Here is a 25,275-nt window from a genome sequence, read left to right as displayed (position 1 = left end):
GGGCAAACTACATTGACCTATCAACTTAGACGATCTCTGCTTTCATCTGCATTTATATTATTGCCTGCTTTTAATGCTAATCAGATTTTACAATGCCCAGGTTTACCGCACCTACCTTTCACGAGGCTGAAGCTCTCTGTGAAACCGAGGTCTAAACGCAGGCGCACTGATAACAACGAAGTGAGTGCTACACTGCTAGATTGCGCATGTGCATTGATCGCTCGTCTGCCAGATTTTAGTGGATATCGTACGGATTTTTTGGTCATACTTTTAGTACGATATCCTACGAACTGTTTGAGGATACGTTGGTCTGGTAGTGCGGGAGCGCAGGCTTCTGTACCTCTTCCCAGAGGGCAGTAGATCAAACAGATTGTGAGCGGGGTGACTTGCATCACTCACAATTTTGGTCGCCTTGCGGGTGAGTTGGGTGGTGTAAATGTCCTTCAGGGAGGGGAGTGAAGCACCAATAATCCTTCCAGCTGTGTTCACTATGCGCTGCAGGGCTTTCCTGTTGTATTCAGTGCAGCTTCCGCCCCACACAGCGATACAGCTGGAGAGGATGCTCTCAATGGTGCCTCGGTAGAATGTGGTCATGATGGCTGGTGGAGCACTTGCTCGCCTGAGTTTCCGCAGGAAGTACAGGCGGCGCTGAGCTCTCTTCGCCAGTGATGCTGTGTTGGTGGTCCAGGAGAGGTCTTCACTGATGTGCACCCCCAGGAATTTGGTGCTGCTCGCTCTCTCCACCACAGCACCGTCGATGGTCAGTGGCAGGTGTTGGGTGTGACCTCTCCGGAAGTCAACAACAATCTCTTTGGTCTTGCTGACGTTCAGCAGGAGGTTGTTGTCCCTGCACCACGTGGTCAGATGGTCGACCTCCAACCTGTATTGAGTCTCGTCGCCCTTGGTGATGAGACCCACCAGAGTTGTGTCGTCAGCAAATTTCACTATGTGATTGTTGCTGTAGGTTGCAGTGCAGTCATGTGTCAGCAGGGTGAAGAGCAGTGGACTGAGCACGCAGCCTTGGGGGGCCCCTGTGCTCAGTGTGATGCTGCTTGAGGTATTGTTGCCAACACGTACTACTTGAGGCCTCTGACAGAGGAAGTCCAGTAGCCAGTTGCAGAGGTAGGTACTGAGTCCCAGTTTGTCAAGTTTGCAGATGAGTTGTTGTGGTATTATGGTGTTGAATGCAGAACTGAAGTCTATAAACAGCAATCTCACATATGAGTCTCTTTTTTCCAGGTGGGTGAGGGCTGGGTGGAGGGCAGAGCAGATTGCATCCTCTGTAGACCGTTTGGCTCGGTATGCAAACTGGAAGGGGTCCAGGGTGGGGGGGAGAATGGATTTGATATGTGACATGACAAGCCGCTCAAAGCACTTCATGATGATGGGTGTCAGTGCCACAGGGCGGTAGTCATTGAAGCAGGATGGAGCAGTTTTCTTCGGCACAGGTATGATGGTGGCAGCTTTGAAACAAGATGGGACGATGGCTTGCTTCAGTGTACTTTTTCCTTGAGCAAAGGACTGTTACTGTTACTTGCATGGCTTTATGCAAGAATGGCATGGACTTATGATGTGTTAATAAAGTCCTGTAACAAGATCAGACAAACCAGAGAGTGGCCTACAGCAGGGGTCCCCAACCTTTTATGAACCATGGACCGGTTTGTTTCCTTTTTATTTCACGGACCGGCGGTGTTGTGCATGCGCATTACTTGAAAAGAACTAGCTCCAGTTATGTAGGCCTATGAACAGTGAAGGTAACGATATCTTAAACATGTGAAAAACGTGAACTTGAAAAAGTGAAAATTGAACAATATGAACTATGAATATTGAACAACTTGAAGCTACATCTATAAGTGTGAACATGCTTAAAATATGGGAACAAAACATGGAACTAAACGTGCATTACGAATATAATCAGTGGGAGCCCTGTGCTTGTTTCCCTGCAACAAGAAGGTTTCATCTGGGGGTGATGGAAGTCAGTGACACCCTCAGTGTGTTTGAAATGTCCAGTCGATTGCGCAATTTGGTCTTAGTTGCAGTCATTGCCGAAAACCCGGCCTCGCATAGATACGTGGAGGGAAATGGTAGCAACGTTTTCAGCGCTTTTACGGCTATCTCGGGATATTCTGCTTTGGTTTTGATCCAAAAACCCGCCAGAGAGGTTTCCTTATACACACTCTTAAGACCACCGTCATTTGCAATTTCGATCAACTGCTCCTCCTGCGCTGACAAGTTAGGACTATTCAATATTGACAAATGGGTTGCGGACCCACTCATGGTTTGCCGTGGATCTTTGGAGGATGGGAAGTAACGCTCAAACTCATTTGAAAGCGCAACAAGGTGATCGCGCACCAGCTGCGAGAGAAAGGGCCCTGCCTCAGTCTCAGTCTCTCCCAAAACTACTGTTTGGAACATATCAAATACACCCCGGTCCACTCGTCGTCCCCACACATCAAGCTTGGCTTTAAATTCAGCTACTTTATCTGCCAGTTTAAAGACAGTCGTCATTCTCCCCTGAAGTGACAGGTTGAGGTCATTAAGCAACCCGAATATGTCACACAGGTAAGCGAGTTTTGACACCCAGTCCTCATCACTAAAATGTGCAGCTAACGGTGACTTTTTTTCTGTAAGAAATCTCTGCAGCGGCTCTCGCAACTCAAACACTCTGGCCAGTGACCTGCTAAAGATACTTGTTTTTTTTCCATTCTAGCAGTTTAGCTAACTTAGTGTGACACTACCGTTCGCTAAGAACTAATCAAGTGAAGTGAGCTGACCTGAGGCTGCGCAGCGCTGAAGGCAATAGGCCTATGTAAAAGTGTTGAAGGCGGGACAGACAGACGTAAGAAAATAGACCTTGCAAAATGCAAACATGCGTGCAATCAAACAACTGCATATAGGCCTATGTCATGTAAAAATGTGACATTATTGCGAATTAAATGTAATTTAGTTTGCATGCATTTATTTTTAAACTCATGTCGTAGGCTACGGCCCGGTTAGGAATGTCCCACGGCCCGGTACCGGGCCGCGGCCCGGTGGGTGGGGACCGCTGGCCTAAAGTGTTCTACAGTGGACAAATTAAGCAGCTCTGCTGCCACCTTGTGGTGAGTAGGCGTATCTTCTGGTTAAAAAATACATACATGATATATAGTTAGAATTTGTGAAAGTCAGAGCAAATAATTTGGACAACTGTGAAATTTTGCATTGACTTTGAGTATGTTGTGTTGAGGTGTATTTTCTGGACGTAAATGTGACTGGTAACATTTTGCCTGTATTAATCAATGTGGCCAACATGTCTCAACATATTACTCCCTCTTACCTTTCTTCCCTTGTGACATGCCAACAAACTATTGTTTGACCTCAATGTGAAAAGAACATCACTGAGCTTGTCGTCAATCCCTCTCATCTTTGAGATTTATCCTTGGCACAGGCCACACCAGCAGGACAATTGCGACGTCTAGACAGACCTTGTATCTGGCTATGGCAGACAGCACCCATGGAATCAAGTGTGCAGGGGGAATGCCAGCTCAGATGCAAGGCCATCCCATAGTGGCAGGAGAGCTGCCAAGGGCTAATGACTGAGTTTGAGTGATTCATGTTGGCCATCTCTAAAAATAGACATTTTAGAATTTAACATCTGAAGGTCTTTGTGGTCAGAAATAATTCAGAGATGATTACAACAGATATGGGTTAAAGGGTACAGTATATATTGTGATGCCAAATAACCTCTCCCTACAAAAGGGAGAATACATTATTTCAAGTAGTATTTACTAATACTGCATAATTTATTCTTTTGTGTGTATCACATATTGTAGCCAGGGTCCAAGGAAGAATTGCTGAACTTACTCAGGGGCCCAAGGGCTCAAGGGGCCCTGAATCCCAAGCCTCTGTGTGAAGTTGCTACTATGTTCTCTTTCCTTGATATGGGACCCCACAGTCAAATGTTATGTAATATGTCTTAATAGTGTCCCTCAATCATATACTATAGGTTAATATGTGATAATTATGCTTTGTAATTGGTATCTTTTTTCACAGCAACATTCCTTGAATCTGTCTATGGTTATGTGATATTTGTTATCTGTCTCAATCTGTCCATTTATTCCCAAAAAACTCACCAGAAGTCATCAATTAAAAAAAAAAAATCTTATGGGGGACATGCCTCCTGAGCCCCCTAGCTTAGCTACCAACCATCTATGCCCAGGGGCCCAGTGGCTCATAATCCATCCATGTTTGTATCCAAGTGAGCATTTGAAATGTACGTAATAGGAGAATCTCCAACGGCATATGCATGAATAAATTGAAATCAACAAAATAGTTAATTATATAGTAATGTCAAAAACACCCGATTCTTACTCTATCTCTCTGATTACAACCCTGAAAGCCTTAAGTTGAAAATGAACAGAGAACTACTCAAGACAGGCATAATATATTTTCCTTGCAAGTTTTATTCAACAAGAATTCTAGTAAGAAATGACTTGCAGACACTGGGGAGGCACATGGTAGGTATTCTTGGTATCCTTGGCCTGACCACTCTGAGGAAGTGTCATCGCCAGGGTCCCTCTTCACTTGTGGCCCTTGGACTGGGCAGAGGACCACACCTCCTCGCCGTCCCTCTCCACCACCATGGTACCGTCGTTGCGCAGCCACATGCGGCAAGTCTTGAAGCCTCCAGAGACCTGGCTTTTGGTCTGCCACATCATCTTGTTGTCCCTTTTGTACATCACAAAGTTGCAGTCATCTTGCATGCACAGGCGATGGGCATCCCTCTGGCCTGCCGTGTCCGAGCTCCACATGGGCTTCCAGCCGTAGATGACAAAGTTGCCATCCTCCTACAGCCAGAGAGCATTTGAGAGATATGTTATGGGGATAGTACATTTCTCCTTCACATGTGTTTGGTTTGAAGGTAGATACGGATTTTACATTCTTGTTCATAAGACACTTATGTCTGTAGACACAGTATTCTACCTGGAACACAGCCTTCCACTCATGGTTGTTGGACATAAGGTAGTCTCCCCTGCGGAGCTCATCATACTTGGACATGTAGTTTCTGCTCATGGTTCTGCAATGTACAAAATGTGAGACAGAGCACATTATTTCACATTGTTTTTTTATGTGCAAATATAGCCTGGGAAACAGACAAATATGAGACACATTGAATTTGCTCAGGCAGATCCTGGTGTTAGCAAGGCAAGTACAAATATGACAGACCTATCTTTAGGACAGGATAGGATTGATCTTTCACTAAAACTATTGTTTTCCAAAACAAAAATATCAACTTATAAAAATAACAGAGAATCAAAAATACAGACAAGTAATACACTAGTAATATGCAAAGAATACAATATAGACAATACATACATTGAATATGACATTAATATCCCTATAACACATGCTTCTATGGCCAATACTGTCACAAAAACTACTGACGTCTAAACAGCAACATGGTACTCACAGGCTGGGACGGACGTATAGGCGATCTGTCTGTTGAAGCTGGACTTCAAAGTGCAGTGATAAGGCATAGGATGGGGCTCTTTTATAGCAAAATCCCAGAGAACACTTCTAAGTGATAAACAGGACACTGTTTCCACAAACAGAACTCAGTCTTTGATTTGCAAGACTGGTGTTTTATGTCTCTTAAATGGTTAAATGAGTTAAGAGGCAGATTCTGTTAAATGGGCTTTAATTGTTTACACCTGGTGTGTCTGAGTGGTGTTAGTGTGACACCGTCTTTTAAGTGGATTCACACTTTATAACATTAAGCAGAGGCTTGTATAGACTACTGTAAGTTACAACACTAATGTATGTGCATGTAAGTCTTGTTAACAAGTAATGTTGCAAAAAATGTTAATGCACTACAGAATTCGTATTCATGAATAGAGATGCTATCAACGCTCTTTCATAGTTATGTCGTATGCACAATGACACTGTCTGAAAATGCAGTCCCACATGATTCAAAAGTAGTTTTCATTAAATAAGCCAACTTATGACATTATTTCATAGAAGCTTTCAAGCCAAAATAGAAAATACAGTAATAACATTCTTATTTGAGATCGCCAATTTGAAAGAAAATGGTCTACAAGAGCCATCTGGTTTATGACACCCAAATTTATTGGAAGAGAGAATTCTATGTTTTTCAGATAACCAGTATGAGTGGATAGAGAGAGAGAGAGGGAGGGAGGGAGAGACAGAGAGAGCGAGCGCTCCAGGCATCTCCTCACACTCAGCTTTAATCATGCATACTCCGGGTCCATTCTTGAGAGAAATTGTCTTTCATAGTGAACATGTTTTTAGAGCACAGAGCACTCTTAAGACCATTGATTGAGGTGGTAAACTGAGTGTATGATTCAATTAAAGTCTAAAGTGTATTTACATGCACCCAGAAAACAAAGCAACACTGTGCATGTAACTCTGAACTTTTACTTTAAAATGAAAATCAATCCACACGTGGTGGCAATAAGTAGTCTATGACTACATTTACATTCACTTCAGTATCCCAGTTATTAGGCTTGTCCCGGGTTTTGATCATATTGGGGATTTGGTGTTTACATGAACACAGAGAAACCCGGTTATTAATATCCTTGTATACAACCCCAAATCAGAAAAAGTTGGGACGTTGTGTAAAATGCAAATAAAAACAGAATGTGATCATCTACAAATATATCTCAACTTTTTTTTTAAACGTGTTGTTTGCATCAAATTCAAAATGAACATATTTCCCATGAAATGGTCAAATGTCATGGAAAATATGTAATATAACATTTGATATGTTATCTATGTCCTTTTTGCAGCTAAATATGGGTTTACGAGATCATATTCTTTTTTTATTTGCATTTTACACAGCGGCTAACCTTTTCTGATTTGGGGTTGTACATGATGAATAGTATCCCGGTTACCATCAATGAAGGTCTAGCACACCGTATCCCTGTTTCTAATGTAGTCGCATGTTTGCATGAGAGTACAGTATCCCGGTTTCTTTCTGAGAATTCCACCTAGCATAACTGGGTTACTCAAAACCGAGATAAGAGCTTATCTGGGGTTCTGAAATCAGAATATAATGGGCAAATACAAAACCGGGATACGATAAAATCCCGATCATAACCGGATACTGAAGTGCATGTAAACACTATCTATGTCACTGATATCTATATCCATCCATGTCTGTAGTAATTTACACCCTCCTGCAGAGACAGAAGAGATAGGCCGACTAGAGATTTGGTTTTTGGTTGCAGTGTGGCTTGGTATGTGCTGTATTTATGCCATAGGTGTATACAGTACAATCATGATAGATGTAAAAACTAGATGTACCACATAGCGGTACACAATATGACCGCAGCTCAGTCCTGTACTAACCTGGCCCTAGCCAGATGAATTTCGCTCCGCCTAGCTCCACTCATCCATCTGGAACCGATCCATTGAAGTGTTGCTTCAGAAGGCTGGACCTAATCAAAAAATGCTTGCATATGATTGAATAAGCCACTTGTCCGTCATCTATTGACGTGCTACTTCAACCACTCACATCGAAGCCAACCCGTGATGCTGATAACAGTCTCACAGTCGCTTCTACGCTATGTCACATCTATGAAACTCCCGCCCTGCGTCCTGATTGGCTAAACCATAAAGTTGGTTGGAGAAATCACTCTCAATGGAAGAGGTTCCAGATGGATGTGAGTGAAGCTAGGCGGAGCTAAGCGGAACGACATTCATCTGGCTAGGGCCAGGTTAGTCCTGTACATCCTCTCCGCAAAAATAAATCACGCCTGTCAAAATGTCTCCATCTCCTACTCCATCCCCTACTCTTGCAACTTTTGTGTATGCTTGTATATGCATGCCTGTGTGTGTGTGCGTGTGTGTGTGTGTGTGTGTATGTGTGCGTGAGAGTGTGTGTGTGTGAGTGTGTGCATGCCTGTGTGTGTTTATGTCTGCGTTTGTGTGTGTGTCTGTGGATGTGTGTGTGTGTCTTTGCGTGTGGATATGTGTGTGTATGCGTGCATGTATGTGTGTGTGTGTGCGTGCCTGTGTGTGTTTATGTGTAATGTAGCAGCCGCACTGTGTGTGTGTGTATGCGTGTGTCTGTGTGTGTGGATATGTGTGCATGCGTGCAGTGATGCCAGTAACGCGTTACTTAGTAACGCGTTAGTCTATTTTTACCACTTTTTTCAGTAACGAGTAATCTAACGCGCTACTATTTACAAACCAGTAATCAGATTAAAGTTACTTATCTAAGTTACTGTGCGTTACTATTTTTGTCATGTTCCTTAATAAAAAGATATATTCTTTGCTTTCTTCTTGTCTTGGGTATTAATGTCATGTAGAGGCTATGCTCACGTTTTCAGCATGAGGACAATTCACGACACAGCGACACAAACGTAAACAACAATGGAGGGAGAGAGAGAGAGATGCACATTTCATCAGTGATTACTTTGAGTTTGTGTCAGTTAAACATGACAACATTAAGGTACATTGTACATTCTGTGCTGGCGACAAAGTGCTGTCTAGCTAGACATCCCAAGTCTCCCGAAGTTTTGGGAGTCTCCCACATATTGATAGCGGCTTCCTGACGCCCGCAAATTACATAAAATCTCCCGGAACCTAGAGCGAACAAGAGCACGCAAGCCAGACCGGACTTCAAATCAAAGATTCTAGAATCTTTGCTTCAAATCGCGTGTGCATAGCTTAATGCGCACACAACGGAGAGGGAGAGAGAGAGGAGGGGTGCGTTTGTGCCTGAAGCGCATCCAAGACAGAGAGCATCCTGGTCTGTTTTGCTAAATCAACCAATCCGTTTTCAGTGTAAGTGCTTATATCTCTTTTCTCCCAAACATAATTAATCAGTTCAGTGTATCTAGGAACAGAAGCGTCATGGCAGCGTCAGTGCCCCTCAAAAAGGAAGATTTAAGACCCATTTCACATCAGACTACACAAAAGTGTACCCAATTGTCTCAAAAGATTAAAACATAATGATAATCTTGCACACTGCACTGTTTGTAACAGCAACTTTAGCATTGCTCACGGCGGGTTAAATGATTGCAAAAGACTTGTTGAGGTGAGTTTAACAAGTGTAATTTCATTTGCATATTATTCAGGCCTATAGGCTAGGCTACAAGTTGGCTAGTTGCCAAGGCTACATGAAAAAAAATCTACATATTTTACTATAACAGTTTCTATCAATAGGCCTTCCTTATTTGGTGTACTTAGACATTATTGAACAAACATCTGAATTTCAGTATCTAAGTAGGTTAGGTTTGGATGTCTACTATACATTGCTGTTAAAATGCACTTCCTATATTGAGTATTGACAAAACCGTTATCATTTTTATTGGGGGTGTTGTCGGCAGCTGCTGAAAGTAACTAATAAAGTAACTTGTAATCTAACTTAGTTACTTTTAAAATCAAGTAATCAGTAAAGTAACTAAGTTACTTTTTAAAGGAGTAATCAGTAATCAGTAATCAGATTACTTTTTCAAGGTAACTGTGGCAACACTGCATGCGTGTGTGTGTATGCGAGACCAACATACCATAAAAGATTTGGCATCCTCAGTGCCACGGTTTAGGTAGTTATTTAGGAAAACTTAATTTTTTGGGTTTCGGGGGGCCCAGGGGAGTGGCCCCCTGGAACCAAACAATTTTTTTCTGTAAAAGTCTAGTGGGACACATCATTGTGCATACAGTATGAGAAATGCAGAAAACGTTGCCATTTCTTTAAATATCCAGAACCCCACATAATTATGGTATATAAGGTAAGCTGAGATGATGACACATCTTCACACACTTCACATGCCAATCAACCTTTTAGGGGCCCATTGAAAATCTACAACTGATTTATGTATAGCTTCCAGTTGTGCATAAATATCTAGTGGTAGTTGATTGATTGAAGTTTATATACCTTTTTCAAAGGAACTCTATGGTATTGGGTGCCTGTTTGTGAAATTAGATAAGTGGGCCAAAACTGTGACCAATAAGGCTCCTTTGAATGTCAAATTAAATGTAATCTACCTGGAATGTTCCCTCATTTAAATGGCCTTTGATCTTCAAATAAACATAATCTATTGAAGTCAGTGTTCATTATCAAGTGTAATCCAAAAAGCATTTTTTTTGCACTATGACAATTATTTTATACTGACATTTGAATGACATTGTGAAAATCTGGATGGGTTTACAAGGAAAAAACTAAAAAAAATCCACAAAAGAAAAAAACAAAACAAAGACAAAGTGGCTACACACTGTCATTTTAATTTTAAAAATCTTGAAAAAGATACTTTTCCAAGTATAAACAAAAGATGAATGGAAATGGCTGATGCAGGCACTGTTCAGTGTTGTGGCCTTTGCCATCCGCAATACTCTAACCACCTTGGTTAACTTCACAGATGCTTGTTATCACTCAGTATATGATCCACATGGATACAATGATATGCCACTTTTTACGTGATACATTTTTATGGGCAACTAGTTTGGTATCATCTTCAAATAATTTTTAGGATATATGGTCATGTTTGGACAAAGGACAGATAAACACACTGGTACGGTGTTCATTTTAGGACATCCTCAGACTCAGGTGTCAGACTCAGAAAAACATCGGTCATCTTCAGACAAAACTACCTCAGCCTCAGAAAAACCTCTGTCATCTTCAGACAAAACTGCATCAGCGTCAGAAAAACCTCTGTCATCTTCAGACAAAACTGCCTCAGCGTCAGAAAAAACAGACTCAGGTGTCAGACTCAAAAAAACATCTGTCATTTTCAGACAAAACTGCCTCAGCTTCAGAAAAACTTCTGTCATCTTCAGACAAAACTGCCTCAGCGTAAGAAAAACCTCTGTCATCCTCAGATAAAACTGCTTCAAACCAAACTGAGTCAGGTCTCAGAAAAAACGCTGTCAGAAAAAGTGGAGTCAGGTCTCAGAAAAAACGCTGTCAGAAAAAGTGGAGTCAGGTCTCAGAAAATCAGGTCTCAGAAAAGTATTAAGTATTAAATAAAGACAAATGTGCTATGCCATGATGTAATACCATATAATACCATTAATAAAACATTAGCAGTTGTCATTGTCATTGCTCAACAATAATAGACAGACATAAAGATAGACAGGTACCAGAAATGTAATCCCCAGGGGACAATAACTGCAGCGTTGTTGAATTCATTTGATATGAGATGTTATCTTAACTTATTTAGAGAAATGTGCCTTGTTGTTGGTACCTGCTATTTCATGTATTATCATAATGGTATTATATGGTATTACATCATGACATAGCACATTTGTCTTTATGGGGGTTTGGGAATAATGATGTGATGATAATGATTTTCTTACTGGTAGGTAGTGTACAACTGGGAAACGGTTAGCAAAAGTAAGAAATAATGGTCCAGGTGTCGTTCTGGACTTTCGCTGTGGAAAAATGTTTAACCCACTTTTCCCTAGCTCATTGAATGTACCGTAATCCTACGAAAAACAAATTATTTTGCTGTATGTAGTACGTAGCTTACTCCGGTATGTGCCTTACAGCAGCTGCTAAATGTTACTAGCGAAGTGAGGTTAGCTAAGTTACATCCATGGATTTCCTACAATGTGTATACCATTGGATCACTTTCTACCTTTACTTATAATTTCTACATCTAACCAAGCACCAAATATAACATGCCAGTGACCAGGCTTGGCCTTCAGTTGGGCATATTTGGTGGGGGGCACAAAGGCCACATGGGCACCAAGGCCAAAGTTAACTATACAGTAGTAGGCTATAAAAATGATCAAAGTTGTATTTAGCCTATTCACTGCAGTAGACCTGCATCATTGTATGAAACATTACAAAAACATGAAACATGACATATTACATATAACTGTAAATCATCTGATCATCTAATAAAAACAGATATCTAGGCTATATATAACATTTATTTTATATTTGGCCTGCTATGAAATCATGTATTGAACAATTTAAATTTAAGCACAGCTCATCTTTAAGAAACTCAAATAGCCTAGATGCATGCTTAGCATTTTGTGATCAGGCTACTTTCACAAACTCTAGTCAGCTGTCCTCTGATTTACCAATATCTAGGCGATATTTGTAACATTTATTTTGTATTTGGCCCGTTATGAAATCATGTGGAACAATTTAAACACATTGTAAAACTTAAAGCCCAAATTTGGAGACATCAATGCATGTCGAAATTTACTGCAAATTCAAAACTGGATTACTCTGGAACGGCTAACTGTAAAGGGGACTGCTTTACACCTTTATGTTAAAGGCCTGCTTTAAAAATAGGATGATAGGGAAAAACATAATTTCAGGTAAGCATTCAATAATGAATAGGCCTACAGATAATATAATAATATAATAAATGTGAAGTGAGCAGAATTTAAGCATGACTGCATGTGACATTTTTTACAAATCAAAATGACATAATCCTAACAGCTGTTTTGAGTCAAGGCTATATGCTTAGCCTATTGAATAACTTGATGATAGAGAAAACAAACCATTTTGTGGAATGATGCATCATATGGAATTTGCAACGGTGTGACTCAAAAACAGTCTCTGGTGGCCTATAAGTGACATCACACTCTGTCTGCCACTCGTTGCTTGTAGCTGGTTATGCTTTGCATGTGTGGCATTCTGAGACGTTCTTTAATTCGGGACCGTTATCTCGTTTCAATTTAGGACCGTGCAGTTGGAATTGTCGTTTGTTTATTCAAAGTCTAAAGACAGTCCAAAGTAACCTGGGCTATTCATAAGTGACACTGTCTGCCACTCGTTGCTTGTCGCTGGTTATGCTTTGCATGTGTGGCATTCTGGGACGTTCTTTGATTCGGGACCATTATCGCTCGTTTCAATTTAGGATCTTGCAGTTTGAATTGTCATGTGCTTATTCAAAGTCTAAAGACAGTCCAAAGTAGCCTGGGCTATTCGAAGTGTCCGCTTATTGCACATCATTTTTTACGTCATTTTGAAGAGCCACTAGCCTACCTGTGTGTGTTGGCATGTTGGCGTGTTGTTGCAAAATCCGTGGAGTTATCTTGCACTCGCTTAAGTTTTTACCCGTGTACACTGATCCAATTCTGCCAAAGCCCTGCTTCTATCCTCACTGGTAGCTTACATTTGCATTTGTCGTCACCAGAGCACCACCCACATACATCTCATTAACAATGCAGCTCATTTGCATGTTGTGAACTTGAAAATGAAAATGAAAATCGAGAAATGGAAAATAAATCGCAAGCAGGTGTCAGTTTTCATTTTATTTATCATTTTGGCATACATTGTGCGCATTGTCAGGAAAAGGCAAAGTCAAAGTGAAGTTTGCATTTTAATTCCTACCCTGCCAGTGACAGAATAACGTATTAAGCATAATATTAAACTCACCGTTCTGTATCCGTCGTCTTCTTCTGTCCCCACAATAACTTTTCATTTGAGACTTTTTCGTCTGACTCTGTTTTTTCAGACAGCGTTTTTTCTGAGACCTGATTTTCTGAGACCTGACTCCACTTTTTCTGACAGCGTTTTTTCTGAGACCTGACTCCACTTTTTCTGAGGCAGTTTGGTTTGAAGCAGTTTTATCTGAGGATGACAGGTTTTTCTTACGCTGAGGCAGTTTTGTCTGAAGATGACAGAAGTTTTTCTGAAGCTGAGGCAGTTTTGTCTGAAAATGACAGATGTTTTTCTGAGTCTGACACCTGAGTCTGGTTTTTCTGACGCTGAGGCAGTTTTGTCTGAAGATGACAGAGGTTTTTCTGACGCTGATGCAGTTTTGTCTGAAGATGACAGAGGTTTTTCTGACACTGAGGCTGTTTTGTCTGAAGATGACCAATGTTTTTCTGAGTCTGACACCTGAGTCTGAGGATGTCCTAAAATGAACACCGTACACTGGCTTGCCATCAAGGCTAAGCCCTCTGTAGTGCTATGATTCAGGTCTGACCACCCTGTGAAAATGTAACACAAGCTTTCCCAATATATTTTCACCAGCTATGACACCAAAATACAGCAGTTTAAGCACACAAGCTTTTATCAGTTTATTGTTGGAGTTGGTCTTTTATGTAGTTTTATGTTACTTCTTCTTCTGTCCCCACAATAACTTTTCATTTGAGACTTTTTCGTCTGACTCTGTTTTTTCAGACAGCGTTTTTTCTGAGACCTGATTTTCTGAGACCTGACTCCACTTTTTCTGACAACGTTTTTTCTGAGACCTGACTCCACTTTTTCTGACAGCGTTTTTTCTGAGACCTGATTTTCTGAGACCTGACTCCACTTTTTCTGACAGCGTTTTTTCTGAGACCTGACTCCACTTTTTCTGAGGCAGTTTGGTTTGAAGCAGTTTTATCTGAGGATGACAGAGGTTTTTCTTACGCTGAGGCAGTTTTGTCTGAAGATGACAGAAGTTTTTCTGAAGCTGAGGCAGTTTTGTCTGAAAATGACAAAACTGCTGCTTTAAAGGAGCAATACACAAGCTGACAAATATTGCCATCTGCTGGGTGACCCTCATGGTCACTGATTTTCACTTTTCAGCATAAAACAATGCACAACCAAGATTGATATTACGTAGGTCTACACTAATCATTTGGAAAGATTGTTGAGCTTTGTTTGTTATGCGCTTAAATGACAAGAACTCAGATTAGACTTTTCCTCTGAACATGGCGGTATGAATTACCATGTAATATATACTATACATCTGACAATATCAAGGTCTGAGGACTCAAAAGAACGACCAGTTTCAAGAGCTGCAAATTCTTCAAATGGCAACATTGATCATTTGCTTTACATAACAAGGGCAGTCAGATAGTGTAGATCTTGGCCAAAGTAATGTCACTCTGGTGCATGCAATGTAAGATATCAGTACAAGTAAGACTGGCGCTATGTAGTCAATGTAAACACTCTCCAATAAAAATCGTAAAATGTACATTACTATTTTCATGCCTAATGCCATGCCATGAGCAACATTCTAAGCATAAACATTGATGGGTCAGTTCAATGCACTCACATGCCACATGATGGCTTTAGTTTATGGATTTGACAATTTATGCATTTGCAATTTGCCTCGAAATGAATGCATTAGACAGGAATACAGAACAATGAATCAGATCATTAAAATGAATAAACATGTATATGAACCAATCAACCAAAGAACATGTATCCTTAAAAATTACGATGTTATGTGTAGAGCCCTGCTTTATTTGACAACAAATACATGCTTGAAGTGAATCAATATGCAGTTGACTGATACAGGTTATCATGAAGGCAAGTCAGGGTCAGAAATGAAGCTGCATATTGATGGAATTTTTGGGTACAAGTAGATGGAAAAGGCTCATCATGTTCTACCCCTGACATCCAAACCAAAAAAAATGGCATACCTAATGGCATAGGTTTATTTTTTCGTTAAGATATAACCAAAAACCAGGATAGAGCGGCTTAGTGAATGTGGTCTGGACTTTGTGCAGGAGGGTCATTTTGTCACTGCAGATGCTGTAAAAAGACAGAATTCCAGCTTTGTGATCCACATACACTCCAATTCTTCTGCTGGGAATAACATTGAGTTTAGTCTTCTCTCCATTGTGTATGAAAGAGCACGCACTGTTTGAGCAGTCTAAACTCCAAGAGTGCATATTGTTCCCAAACCAAGCCTGTTGCCCGTTTCCTTTCCTGCAGATTGTTTTGTAGGATACTGCTAAAAAAAAGCTATAACAACTGCTCCACTCCACCTCCCAGTAGCATATTCCAGTCACAGCCTCTTTACACAGCACCTGTTGCCAATAGTCAAACCTCTCTGGATTGTCAAGATATGACTGTGTCTCACTTTTACAAGTAACTTCCTTATTATTATTAGACAAAATAAGTTTGGAATGTGCTGTGTTGGGATCTAGACTGAGTTGACGCAAGTCTGGGGAAACAAAGATATAATAACAGTTATTGAGTTAATGATTGTCATATTAATTTTTCATTAAAAAAACAGTACTATGTTGTTCTAGAACCTAAAAGTTTAGTGGTCATTGATTGTCACAATGTAATAGCTAAAAATGTGTATGACTAGTTCACTCCTAAATTTAATTCATACTCTTAGTGTTACTTATGGAACCCTGGAGGGGTTATTGCATGATACTTTTTGGTGTATATCCAGAAAACGTGCACTCATTTTACTAAATCGTGTGCAGGTTTTACTAAATTGTGCACTCATTTTACTAAATTGTGCTCTTAATTTTAGTAAATCGTGCACTCATTTTACTAAATTGTGAGCACAATTTACTGTGCATACATTTTACTAAATAGTGTGCTCATTTTACTAAATTGTGTTCTCATTTTAAAAACAATTTTGAAAAGTTAGCGCAGAATTTAGTAAAACATGCGTACTAAATTGAGCGCACAATATAATAAAATGAGATCACAATATTAATATAATGAGCACACAATATACTAAATTGTGCATACAATCTAGTAAAATGAGCGCACATTCTCTCGATATACAAAAATATCTTGCAATGACACCTCCGACACGTTACTGTTGTGTTGCTTCTTTTTAATCAACATATTGTAATGTTAATTCTTGTCAATCAATATATTACAGTGCAGTAATGTGTTACGTCTTGTGTTATGTGATCCTTCTAATCATCGTATTATAATGTGTGACTACTTGTTTATCAACATACTGTGTACTATAAACAGCCCTGCTGCAGTGTCTTCTAGCTGTAATGTGCATGATTCTTACATGTTAAGAAGTCTTGTCTGGTCAAGAGCTCAATGGGACGGAATATTCTTATCACTTTTGCTGTAGAGACAGAAGAGATCAGTAATCAAACTGGTTTTCACTAACATAGAATACAATTTACCTAGGTGGAGTCATATAATGTGTATGTTCCTTGCATATTCCTTACCCCTGATAGAAATCTGGTCTACTCCATGCTTAAGTAAATCTTCCCATTTATCTTTCAACTGAGACAAATGTTCCTTAATTTTCTCAACTGACACGTCTGAACAGAAACTGATGTTGGATGATGAATCCTCTGGCTCAGTCAAAGAACACAGAGACTGAAAACTCTGTAAAGAGACACAGTCTGTAAGTTCACGTTGGTAAGTGAGGAAAACACATTTTTGACATGACGTGTCATTTCATCATATCATTGCAGAAAGATTACCCGGAGAAAGCTTGTATGATCCTCTGTTTGTGTAAGCTGCTTCAGCTCAGCATCTCTCTTCTTCAGCTCAGCAATCTCCTTCTCCAGTTTCTCCACGAGTTCTTCAGCTTTACTCACTTCAGCCTTCTCCTGATCTCTAATCAGCTTGGTCACCTCAGAGCGTCTTCTCTCAATGGAACGGATCATTACAGTAAACATCCTCTCACTGTCCTCCACTGCTGTATGAGCAGAGTGCTGTTTGGAGATATAAGAGGACATTTCAGTGCTATTGTCACTCTGTTTCATAACTGGCATAAAGGTTTAAATGGTTTTTAGCCCTAAAGGTTGGGAAAGCCAGAGGTCTGTGTAGAAATTGTGCACTTAGACATTCAGACTAGGCATATTTTTCACAGCTGCCAGTGTCCGTTTTGAATTATAATCCTATGGAGTAGACTATGTTTTCAAAAAAAGTCCGGTCAATTGGAGAAATGTTCAACTTCTAGCAGAAAAACGCCCTACTTCATGCTGCTATTTGACAGCTGACCAATCACATGCGGATACTTTGTATATCACAAAAAGACGCTTGCGGCTGCTTTTTGGAACAAAAACTATGGCAGATTTTTTAAAAACTGAATAACTTCTCTTGTCAGTAAAAGAAGCCAAAACTGAACGTACCCTTAGAATAAATAGCCTAAATATCAAAACTTTATATCAATATCATGCCTGAGTGGACTTCCAATCTTTCTGGGCCCACATTCTGTTCTGGGCACCTTGAAACCTCCAGACTGCCCCTCTACCTCTCAGATTGGAACTCACCTTAAGAGACTTAATGGCCTCTTTTATCTGCTGCAGGTGCTTATGTCTCTCATGGATTGTCTGCTGGGTTTTTCTGCAGCTCTCATCCAACTGTTTCTGTGAAGAGGCAACGTTTATCCATTTGCTATCTCACCACATATTGAGAGACATTTTAGCAGAGTTGTATAAAGTATCCGAAACCCACAATTGAGTAGAATTACAGATATTCGATCAGAAATTGACTTAAGTAAAAGTAATCTATAAGCATACCACTTAATTAAATATGTCTTAAAAGGAACCCCAAATAGTACGAAATGTTGACCATATAATATTAACGTTGGCATCAGCTATAAAAAAGGTGGTATAAAAACACTCCAAATGTTTTATATTTTATTAAAAAATGTAGAAAACCTGTTCACTCGTAGGCCGTCATAGTTATGAAGCATACATTTGTAGCAATTGATGTACTGTAGTGCTATCAAACACACGCACACAGATCGCCGCCAGTACGCACAAGAACTGACAAAACCCAATGCTATTTAAACCTCTATGACATGAGTCTGTATGAGTCTCTATGAGGTGAGTCTGAAACCTAACCCTAACCCTAATCCTAACCTCTAGCCCTAATCCTAACCATAATCCCAACCCTAACCCTTACTCTAAACCTAACCCTAAACCTAACCTTAATCCTAACCCTAACTTGTTATGACAAAAAACAAGGATACAAGGATACAATGAAGTTTATTGTCACATGCATATACTGTAGTTACTGGAAGTAAGAAATGCAGTGAAATTATGTCTGGTGTCAGCCTATTTGTGCATTTATGGTGGGGGTAAAAATTGCAGTAGAAGAGGGGTTTAGTAGATTAAGTGGCAAGGGCTGCATAAGAAAGGTGGGAGAGGATTGGGATTGGGGGGGGGGGGGCACCAACAAGGAGCACTCAAGAGCAACAGGGGCAAGGAAAAACTCCCTTACCAAGGAAGAAACCTTGGGCAGATCCACGGCTCAAGGGGCCAACCCAACTGCCAGGGGTCTTGGTGTGTGTGTTGGGGGGATGACAAGGGAGATGGGATAGTGTGCTGTGTATGTTGGGAGAGGGCAGTGTGCAATATGTGTGTTGGAGAAGCTTCCACGAATGTCACTTAATAACAGAAGCGGTATGTCATAAACGTTTATGAATTGTTTATGACACGTTCATGACAGTGTCATGTCACTCTTATGTCGACACTGTCAAGTAAAGTGTAACCACATTTTTCATGTGAAAACATGATGAAGATCCTTTTGAAATCCCCTCTGTAATTGATCTTCGGTTATCCATTTTAAAACTGAACAGCTATGCTACCTCATTAGGCTATAACCAGAGAATGTCTAATAATGGGCTCTGCAGTAGCCTAACTGACAACTTTAACTGGAATCAAATCAATTCGCCCATGTTGGATCTAAGAGTTGTATTAAGCCTAAATTGACTAGGGCCATTAATGTTTTGAAATACGATTAATTATTATTTTGTACATAAAATAACAACTGTTAAATAATATAAATATTACTCCATCAACAAATTATTATTGCATAATTTATTAAGTATTAAAAATAATTTATAAGCACATTTTTATAGGCTTGTTTACTATGATCAAACCATTTGAAGAGTTTGGTTCCAAAGCGCTATATAAATATTAAAAAGTAATGCTATTTCATTTTATATTTCAAGTAATATCAATCAAACAGTTTTGTTGTTTTGATTGAGTAAAGATAAATCAAAAAACAAATACCCAATTACATTTCTACTGAAGTTACTTGGAAAACAAAATGTAAATAGCATATATATATTTATTATACGGCTCTTCACAATGCTAGTAGAACGCTCCATTGACTTGAATGGGATTTCCCAAAGTTCTAGCGGTAAGATATATTCATGTAATTACCGCTGCAAACATATAATTACCGCTGTCAATGGCAACGGGTTTTGTGCTTCTGATACGTCTTTCATATCACTACGCAAGGACTGGAACTTCATTCAAATGTTTCTCAGCAAATGCCACGATGAACGGTAACAAATAGGCTAGGTTATGTAGGCTAAAGTGATATCGTGGGGAGTTTATTATTTCGTTTTGGCAAGTAGCTGTAGCCTATAATAAGCGGGATAATGTATAGAACGCCGGTCATTACTGTGAAAATAAGTCCCTTCAGGGCGGAACAAGACCCCTCCGCTGCGTGTCGGGGTCTGGTTCGCCCTGTCGGGACTTATTTTCCCAGTAATGACCGGCGTTCTATACATTATCCCTTACATATATATTTTTTTATAAGGCTCTTCACAATGCTAGTATAACGCTCCATTGACTTGAATGGGATTTCCCAACGTTCTACGGTAAAATAAATTCATGTAATTACTGCTGCAAACATATAATTACCGCTGTCAATGGCAACGGGTTTTGTGCTGCTGATCATATCACTCCACAAGTATTCCGGTCACCTCTTGAATTGGAACTTCATTCAAAAGTGAAAGCAGACGGTTGATCAGCTGTGTTCTAAAGAATGTTTGATTCAAGTTCAGCGTGTTGCGAACTATTTGTTTCTCAGCAAAAGCCATGACGAAACGGTAACAAATAAGTGTAAAGAGACATATCATGGAGTTTATTTTTTCGTTTTGGCAAGTAGCCATATAATAAGCGGGATAATGTATAGAACGCCAGTTATTATGGGAAAATAAGTCCCTTCAGGGCGAAACAAGACCAAGTCCGGTTCGCCCTGTCGGGACTTATTTTCCCAATAATGACCGGCGTTCTGATAAAATGGTGGATATAGCGTTTTGGAACCAAACTCTTCATTTATAACTGTGTGTACAGATGCTTACTGATGATAATTAATATAGGAACAATACTTTATAAATGATGAACAAACCAGTAATTGTTTACAAATGCTTAATAAATGATGAATTGTGTGTAGTTATTATAAAGTGTTACCCAAATATGTAACATGGAGAATGGAAACTATGGCTGTGACATTTGCACATTATTTTAGCCTACAGTACTTTCTACTTTCTACTATAAAAATGTAGTGGAGTAAAAGTATACATTCAATTTAAAAAATGTGAAGTAAAAGTAACAGTTGGAAGAAAAATAACAACTCAAGTACAGATACTCCCATACTTAAAGGAACCATATGTAAGATTGTGGCCAAAACTGGTACTGCAATCACTTTCAAAATACTGAAGAGTGGTGTATCCCCTCCCCCTCCCCCCTGACTCGAGGTTGCACACGCAGATGGCGAAACACTACTGACTTCGTGATTAGTAGATAGCTGGAGGGTGGCGCATCAGGCCAAAACACAACATGACATGACAAAACACAACATCAACAACAGTTGAGGGCTGCAACTTCACTTTTTAAATGACAATATCCTGTCTGGACTACTGTTGTCAGTGATATAAGTATTTGAAATGAACATGATTTCTTAATGTCTAGTGACATATCAGGGCCATTTTATGATTAATTGAAATATTTTTCTTACATACGGTTCCTTTAAGTACTTACTTTACATCTCTGCATTTTAGTAACATTATGCAGGTATTTGGTGTTCATACTGTACAAACACACCCTCTTCAAACATAAGCCAGGGGGTAAAGATCACTACCTGGCTTATTGCAAGGCAAGGCAAGCAACGGATATTTTTAAAGTGCATTTCATACACAGAGGCAATTCAATGTGCTTTACTCATTGTTTATTGTAGTCATAAGCAAACTATTTAATGATTACTGGACTCTCTTACCTGTTTTTCAACTCGCTCGGCCGCAACTGAAACTGTATCATGTCCTTTGTGTTCATCCATGACACACAGCACACATATGCATGTCTGATCAGTGCAGCAGAAGACCTCCAGCAGTTTATCATGACGAGAGCAGATCAGATCTTCTAGTTTACCAGCAGCATCAATTACTTTGTGTTTCTTCCCTGGGTTGAGATCATTGTGAACTCTGAGGTGAGTTTCACAGTAAGAGGACAGACACACCAGACAGGACTTGACTGCCTTTCGTTGTCTTCCAACGCAGACGTCACATTCCACATCTCCAGGTCGAGCATAGTTTGGGTACAGGGAATCAGAATTAATTGCTGTCTTTTTGAACATCTCTATCATATCAGCCAATATGGTATTTTTGCCAAGAACAGGCCTTGGAGTGAAGGTCTGTCTGCACTGTGGGCAGCTGTAGATTCCCTTCAGCTCTTCCTGATCCCAGCAGCCTGTAATGCAGTCCATACAGAAACTGTGTCCACAGGGAAGAGTGACCGGACCCTTCAGCAGATCTAGACAAATTGGACAGCTGAAATGATCCTGAGATACTGAAAAAGTAGCCTCTGCCATTCTGCTGGAACAAACAACCACTTGTGGAGACAGGAAGCAGAAATCTCTTTCGTTTCTAGTAAAGTGGAACAACACAGCAGTGGGAGTGGCCTAAGTTATTGGTCATGTGAGCAGAGGGTGGTTTTAGGAAAACAGATAAAAAATGGTTTGCAAGACTATAAAGCTAAATAGATTGTGTCTCTGTTTTTGCATGCATAATTTTACTTAATGTATTTTAAGCCTGACTTGACATACCATACATATCAGAACTGTTTCCCGAAACCCTATGTATTGCAAGATTCAATATTTATTTGTTGTTACATCTCATAGTTCTACGAGGAGAGAGAAAAAAATCTTTATTTTTGTCTCCTCTACAATGTAGCAATACACATGAGTATATGCTATACATATGCATATCCCAGAGGTACTTGACATGTCTGTGAGATGTGCTGGAGAGGTAGACTAGATTTCTAATTTTTTTCTGGGCTAAAGCACCCTAAGACCAAATCAAAATGCCAATTCACCCCGCTTATGGTTACTGATTCTAAAGTAATGTTATGTCACACACACACACATTATTATAGGCTAAAACAGGGGTGTTCATTCTTATGCCCATATTTTTTCCTATACTGGGAGTCCAAGACCACAGACCACAGTGCTCACATGACTGTTTACTGAGCTATTTAATTAAGAAGCTGTGTCATTAATTAATTTAAAAATAGCCCTATAGGCTATAGGCTATTTCATTAGCCTGTGTAAAAATTCTTTCTTTCCACGGGACACACTTTGCCTAACGGCAACCACTGGACAAGATCATCAATATCTATCTAATCCAGCAGTAAAATATTTCCAGTATTTCAGCAATGAATAGGACCAGAATTGTCTTGTACTGTATATGATGTATCCAAATAAAGTTATGCCCTCAGATACCAGAAGGCTGCTGAACACTAATAAGCTGCTTCCCTCTTGTGGCCATTGGTGGAACTGTCAAACACAACCAGACAATTACATGTATAACACGTTTCTTTTTCTTCTTTTTTTCATTACCATAATTTACGGTTGTTGCAGGCCTATCGAATCCAAATGTATGTCCCATGAGTTAGCTAAGCTGTCATCTTCAAACAATATGGTACTTAAGGAATGACCACCAGGATAAGGGTAGTGGTGACACTATGCACTGCCTAGCAATATGCACAGCATATTATCTTATTGATAAGTGAGAACAGAAACCATGGGTTCAATTCCTGACTTCCACTGTTGTGCCCTTGAGCAAGGCACTTAACCCTGAGAATATCACAATATATATATATATATCTGTGGGATACAGATTCACAAGTTTAGAAGATGCCACCTCCTGCCTACACTAATGGAGGCCCAAAAAGTGTTACAGGATAGAAATAACTTAGAATCGCTGACGGTACATTTAAACATTTAATTTAATAAGTTCAGCCTTTACAATCCCTGAGGAAGAAAGTTGCTGTGCATAGTCAACAAAGGCATCTGTACCTTCCAAAGGAAGTCTTCCAGAAAAAATACACAGTGCAGTCGCAAATGATGCTGAGAAAACAATATATTTCGGTAACACTTTACTTGACAGTATCGACATAAGAGTGACATGACACTGTTGTGAACACATGACACTGTCATGACACATGAAACCTAACCCTAACCCTAATCCTAACCTCTAACCCTAACACTAACTCTAACCCTAAACCTAACCCTAATCTTAACCTTAACTTGTTATGACAAAAACTGAATGTCACTTAATAACAGAAGCGTTATGTCATAAGTGTTTATGACTTGTTAATGACATGTTCATGACAGTGTCATGTCACTCTTATGTCGGCACTGTCAAGTAATCTATATTTCTGTATGCTTCAAAATAATGTAAAATGATACCTTGAGCTGGCCATGATTGGACCCTCATCACTTGCATCAACAATCAAGCTGCAGCGAAAAAAACTGGTTGGCCAATCAGTGAAGTCCTTCAGAGGGGTCCTCCAGTGGAGGGGCCGGGTCACTAACTGCCACATTATAAAGGAGTTCCCACTCTAAGTCAAATGTAAAATTCCATGACTTTTCCCTGACTTTCCCTGACAAAAAACCTGAATTTCCATGACTTACTATATAATAAATAGTACAATATACCGACCAATGATTTCAGAGCACCCACGTAGCGTTCAAGAATCTTTGACTTTTTTTAGACCAGATATACACCAATTCTGCATGAAAATATATTTGTTTTAATGTACAACATCCAACCAAAAATGCACGAATGAGAGTTGTACCCATTTCTGGAGAAGGCCCAGATAGTGTTTCATCAGATCCACAGCATTTGCGATCCCACTTGTCTGCTTGCATACGCCAGGAAACAGTCAGCCTTTAATCAGAACGTAATGAGACTCAAGCTCTTCAGGGGCCTAGGACAATTGAAAAATTCATGTTTGATATGTTAAAGGGCCTGATCAAACCTTGTCCAACTATAATAAAATCAAATTACTGTGTTTCCAGCAAAAAATGACCCCAGGGTAAAACACATCAAATAAGCCATGGAGACAGTATTTTTCATTAATCAACTACAGAGTGAAGAGAGAAAATACACATGCAACATGTACAACATACATTTCTAATGATGATGCTTTTAGAATGGAAATTATTGTAATGTAAAGTTGGACATTTCAATGAAAAATATGGAGGGATTACTAGTGGTCCGAATCCAAGTAGGGTGTCCTCCTGGGCTTTCACCATTCATGGAATGTGGAGTTCAGCTGGACAGGGTTTTGTCAATGTGGGTGCAGGGACACCATTGAAAGTAAATTTAGGCTAACATTAATAAAAAGCCAATCAGAATCCATCAGATTTTAGCCATGACATTCATCAACACAAAGAGAGACTTTCCTTATCGTTGGCCAGTGTGGATGCTTTTATTGCCCTTAACAATGGAATTTAGGGATCCCAAGGATAACAAATTAATTAAATAGGGATACCCTGATATGGAATGTTTGAGAACCACTAATTTGCTTGGACTTTTAAATCACAGACGGTCAGACCTTTCAGATAAATTACGA

The 25,275-nt window shown here is 39.8% G+C and overlaps 2 protein-coding genes across 3 annotated transcripts; both read right to left on the bottom strand.

Moving 5' to 3' along the window:
- Window positions 1-4,559: 4,559 nt before the first annotated feature.
- Window positions 4,560-5,052, bottom strand: LOC143131685 (B-type lectin plumieribetin-like). The gene is made up of 2 exons (XM_076291301.1): window positions 4,963-5,052; window positions 4,560-4,826 (listed from the first exon to the last, which is right to left on the bottom strand). Exons 1-2 carry the CDS (start codon window positions 5,050-5,052, stop codon window positions 4,560-4,562), a joined length of 357 nt encoding a protein of 118 aa, XP_076147416.1.
- A 9,890-nt stretch (window positions 5,053-14,942) lies between these two features.
- LOC143131110 (tripartite motif-containing protein 16-like) lies at window positions 14,943-22,266 on the bottom strand. 2 transcript variants are annotated; one of them, XM_076290505.1, is made up of 6 exons: window positions 21,638-22,266; window positions 17,893-17,988; window positions 17,098-17,331; window positions 16,837-16,999; window positions 16,671-16,730; window positions 14,943-15,848 (listed from the first exon to the last, which is right to left on the bottom strand). In XM_076290505.1, the coding sequence occupies exons 1-6, from the start codon at window positions 22,226-22,228 to the stop codon at window positions 15,322-15,324; spliced, it is 1,671 nt and encodes a 556-aa protein (XP_076146620.1). In that variant the 5' UTR covers window positions 22,229-22,266; the 3' UTR covers window positions 14,943-15,321. The 2 variants fall into 2 exon arrangements, with proteins under 2 accessions (XP_076146620.1, XP_076146621.1); XM_076290506.1 differs by having other exon boundaries at window positions 14,943-15,433.
- Between the last annotated feature and the right edge of the window lie 3,009 nt (window positions 22,267-25,275).

This window comes from Alosa pseudoharengus, unplaced genomic scaffold (genome assembly GCF_046254945.1).
Source record: "Alosa pseudoharengus isolate Yale_2024_CS ecotype anadromous, Long Island Sound unplaced genomic scaffold, YU_APseudo_1.1 YU_APseudo_1.1_scf_18, whole genome shotgun sequence".
NCBI classification, from domain to species: domain Eukaryota; kingdom Metazoa; phylum Chordata; class Actinopteri; order Clupeiformes; family Clupeidae; genus Alosa; species Alosa pseudoharengus.
The sequence above is the reverse complement of the archived record's forward strand: the minus strand, read 5'-3'. Positions and strand labels throughout refer to the sequence as shown.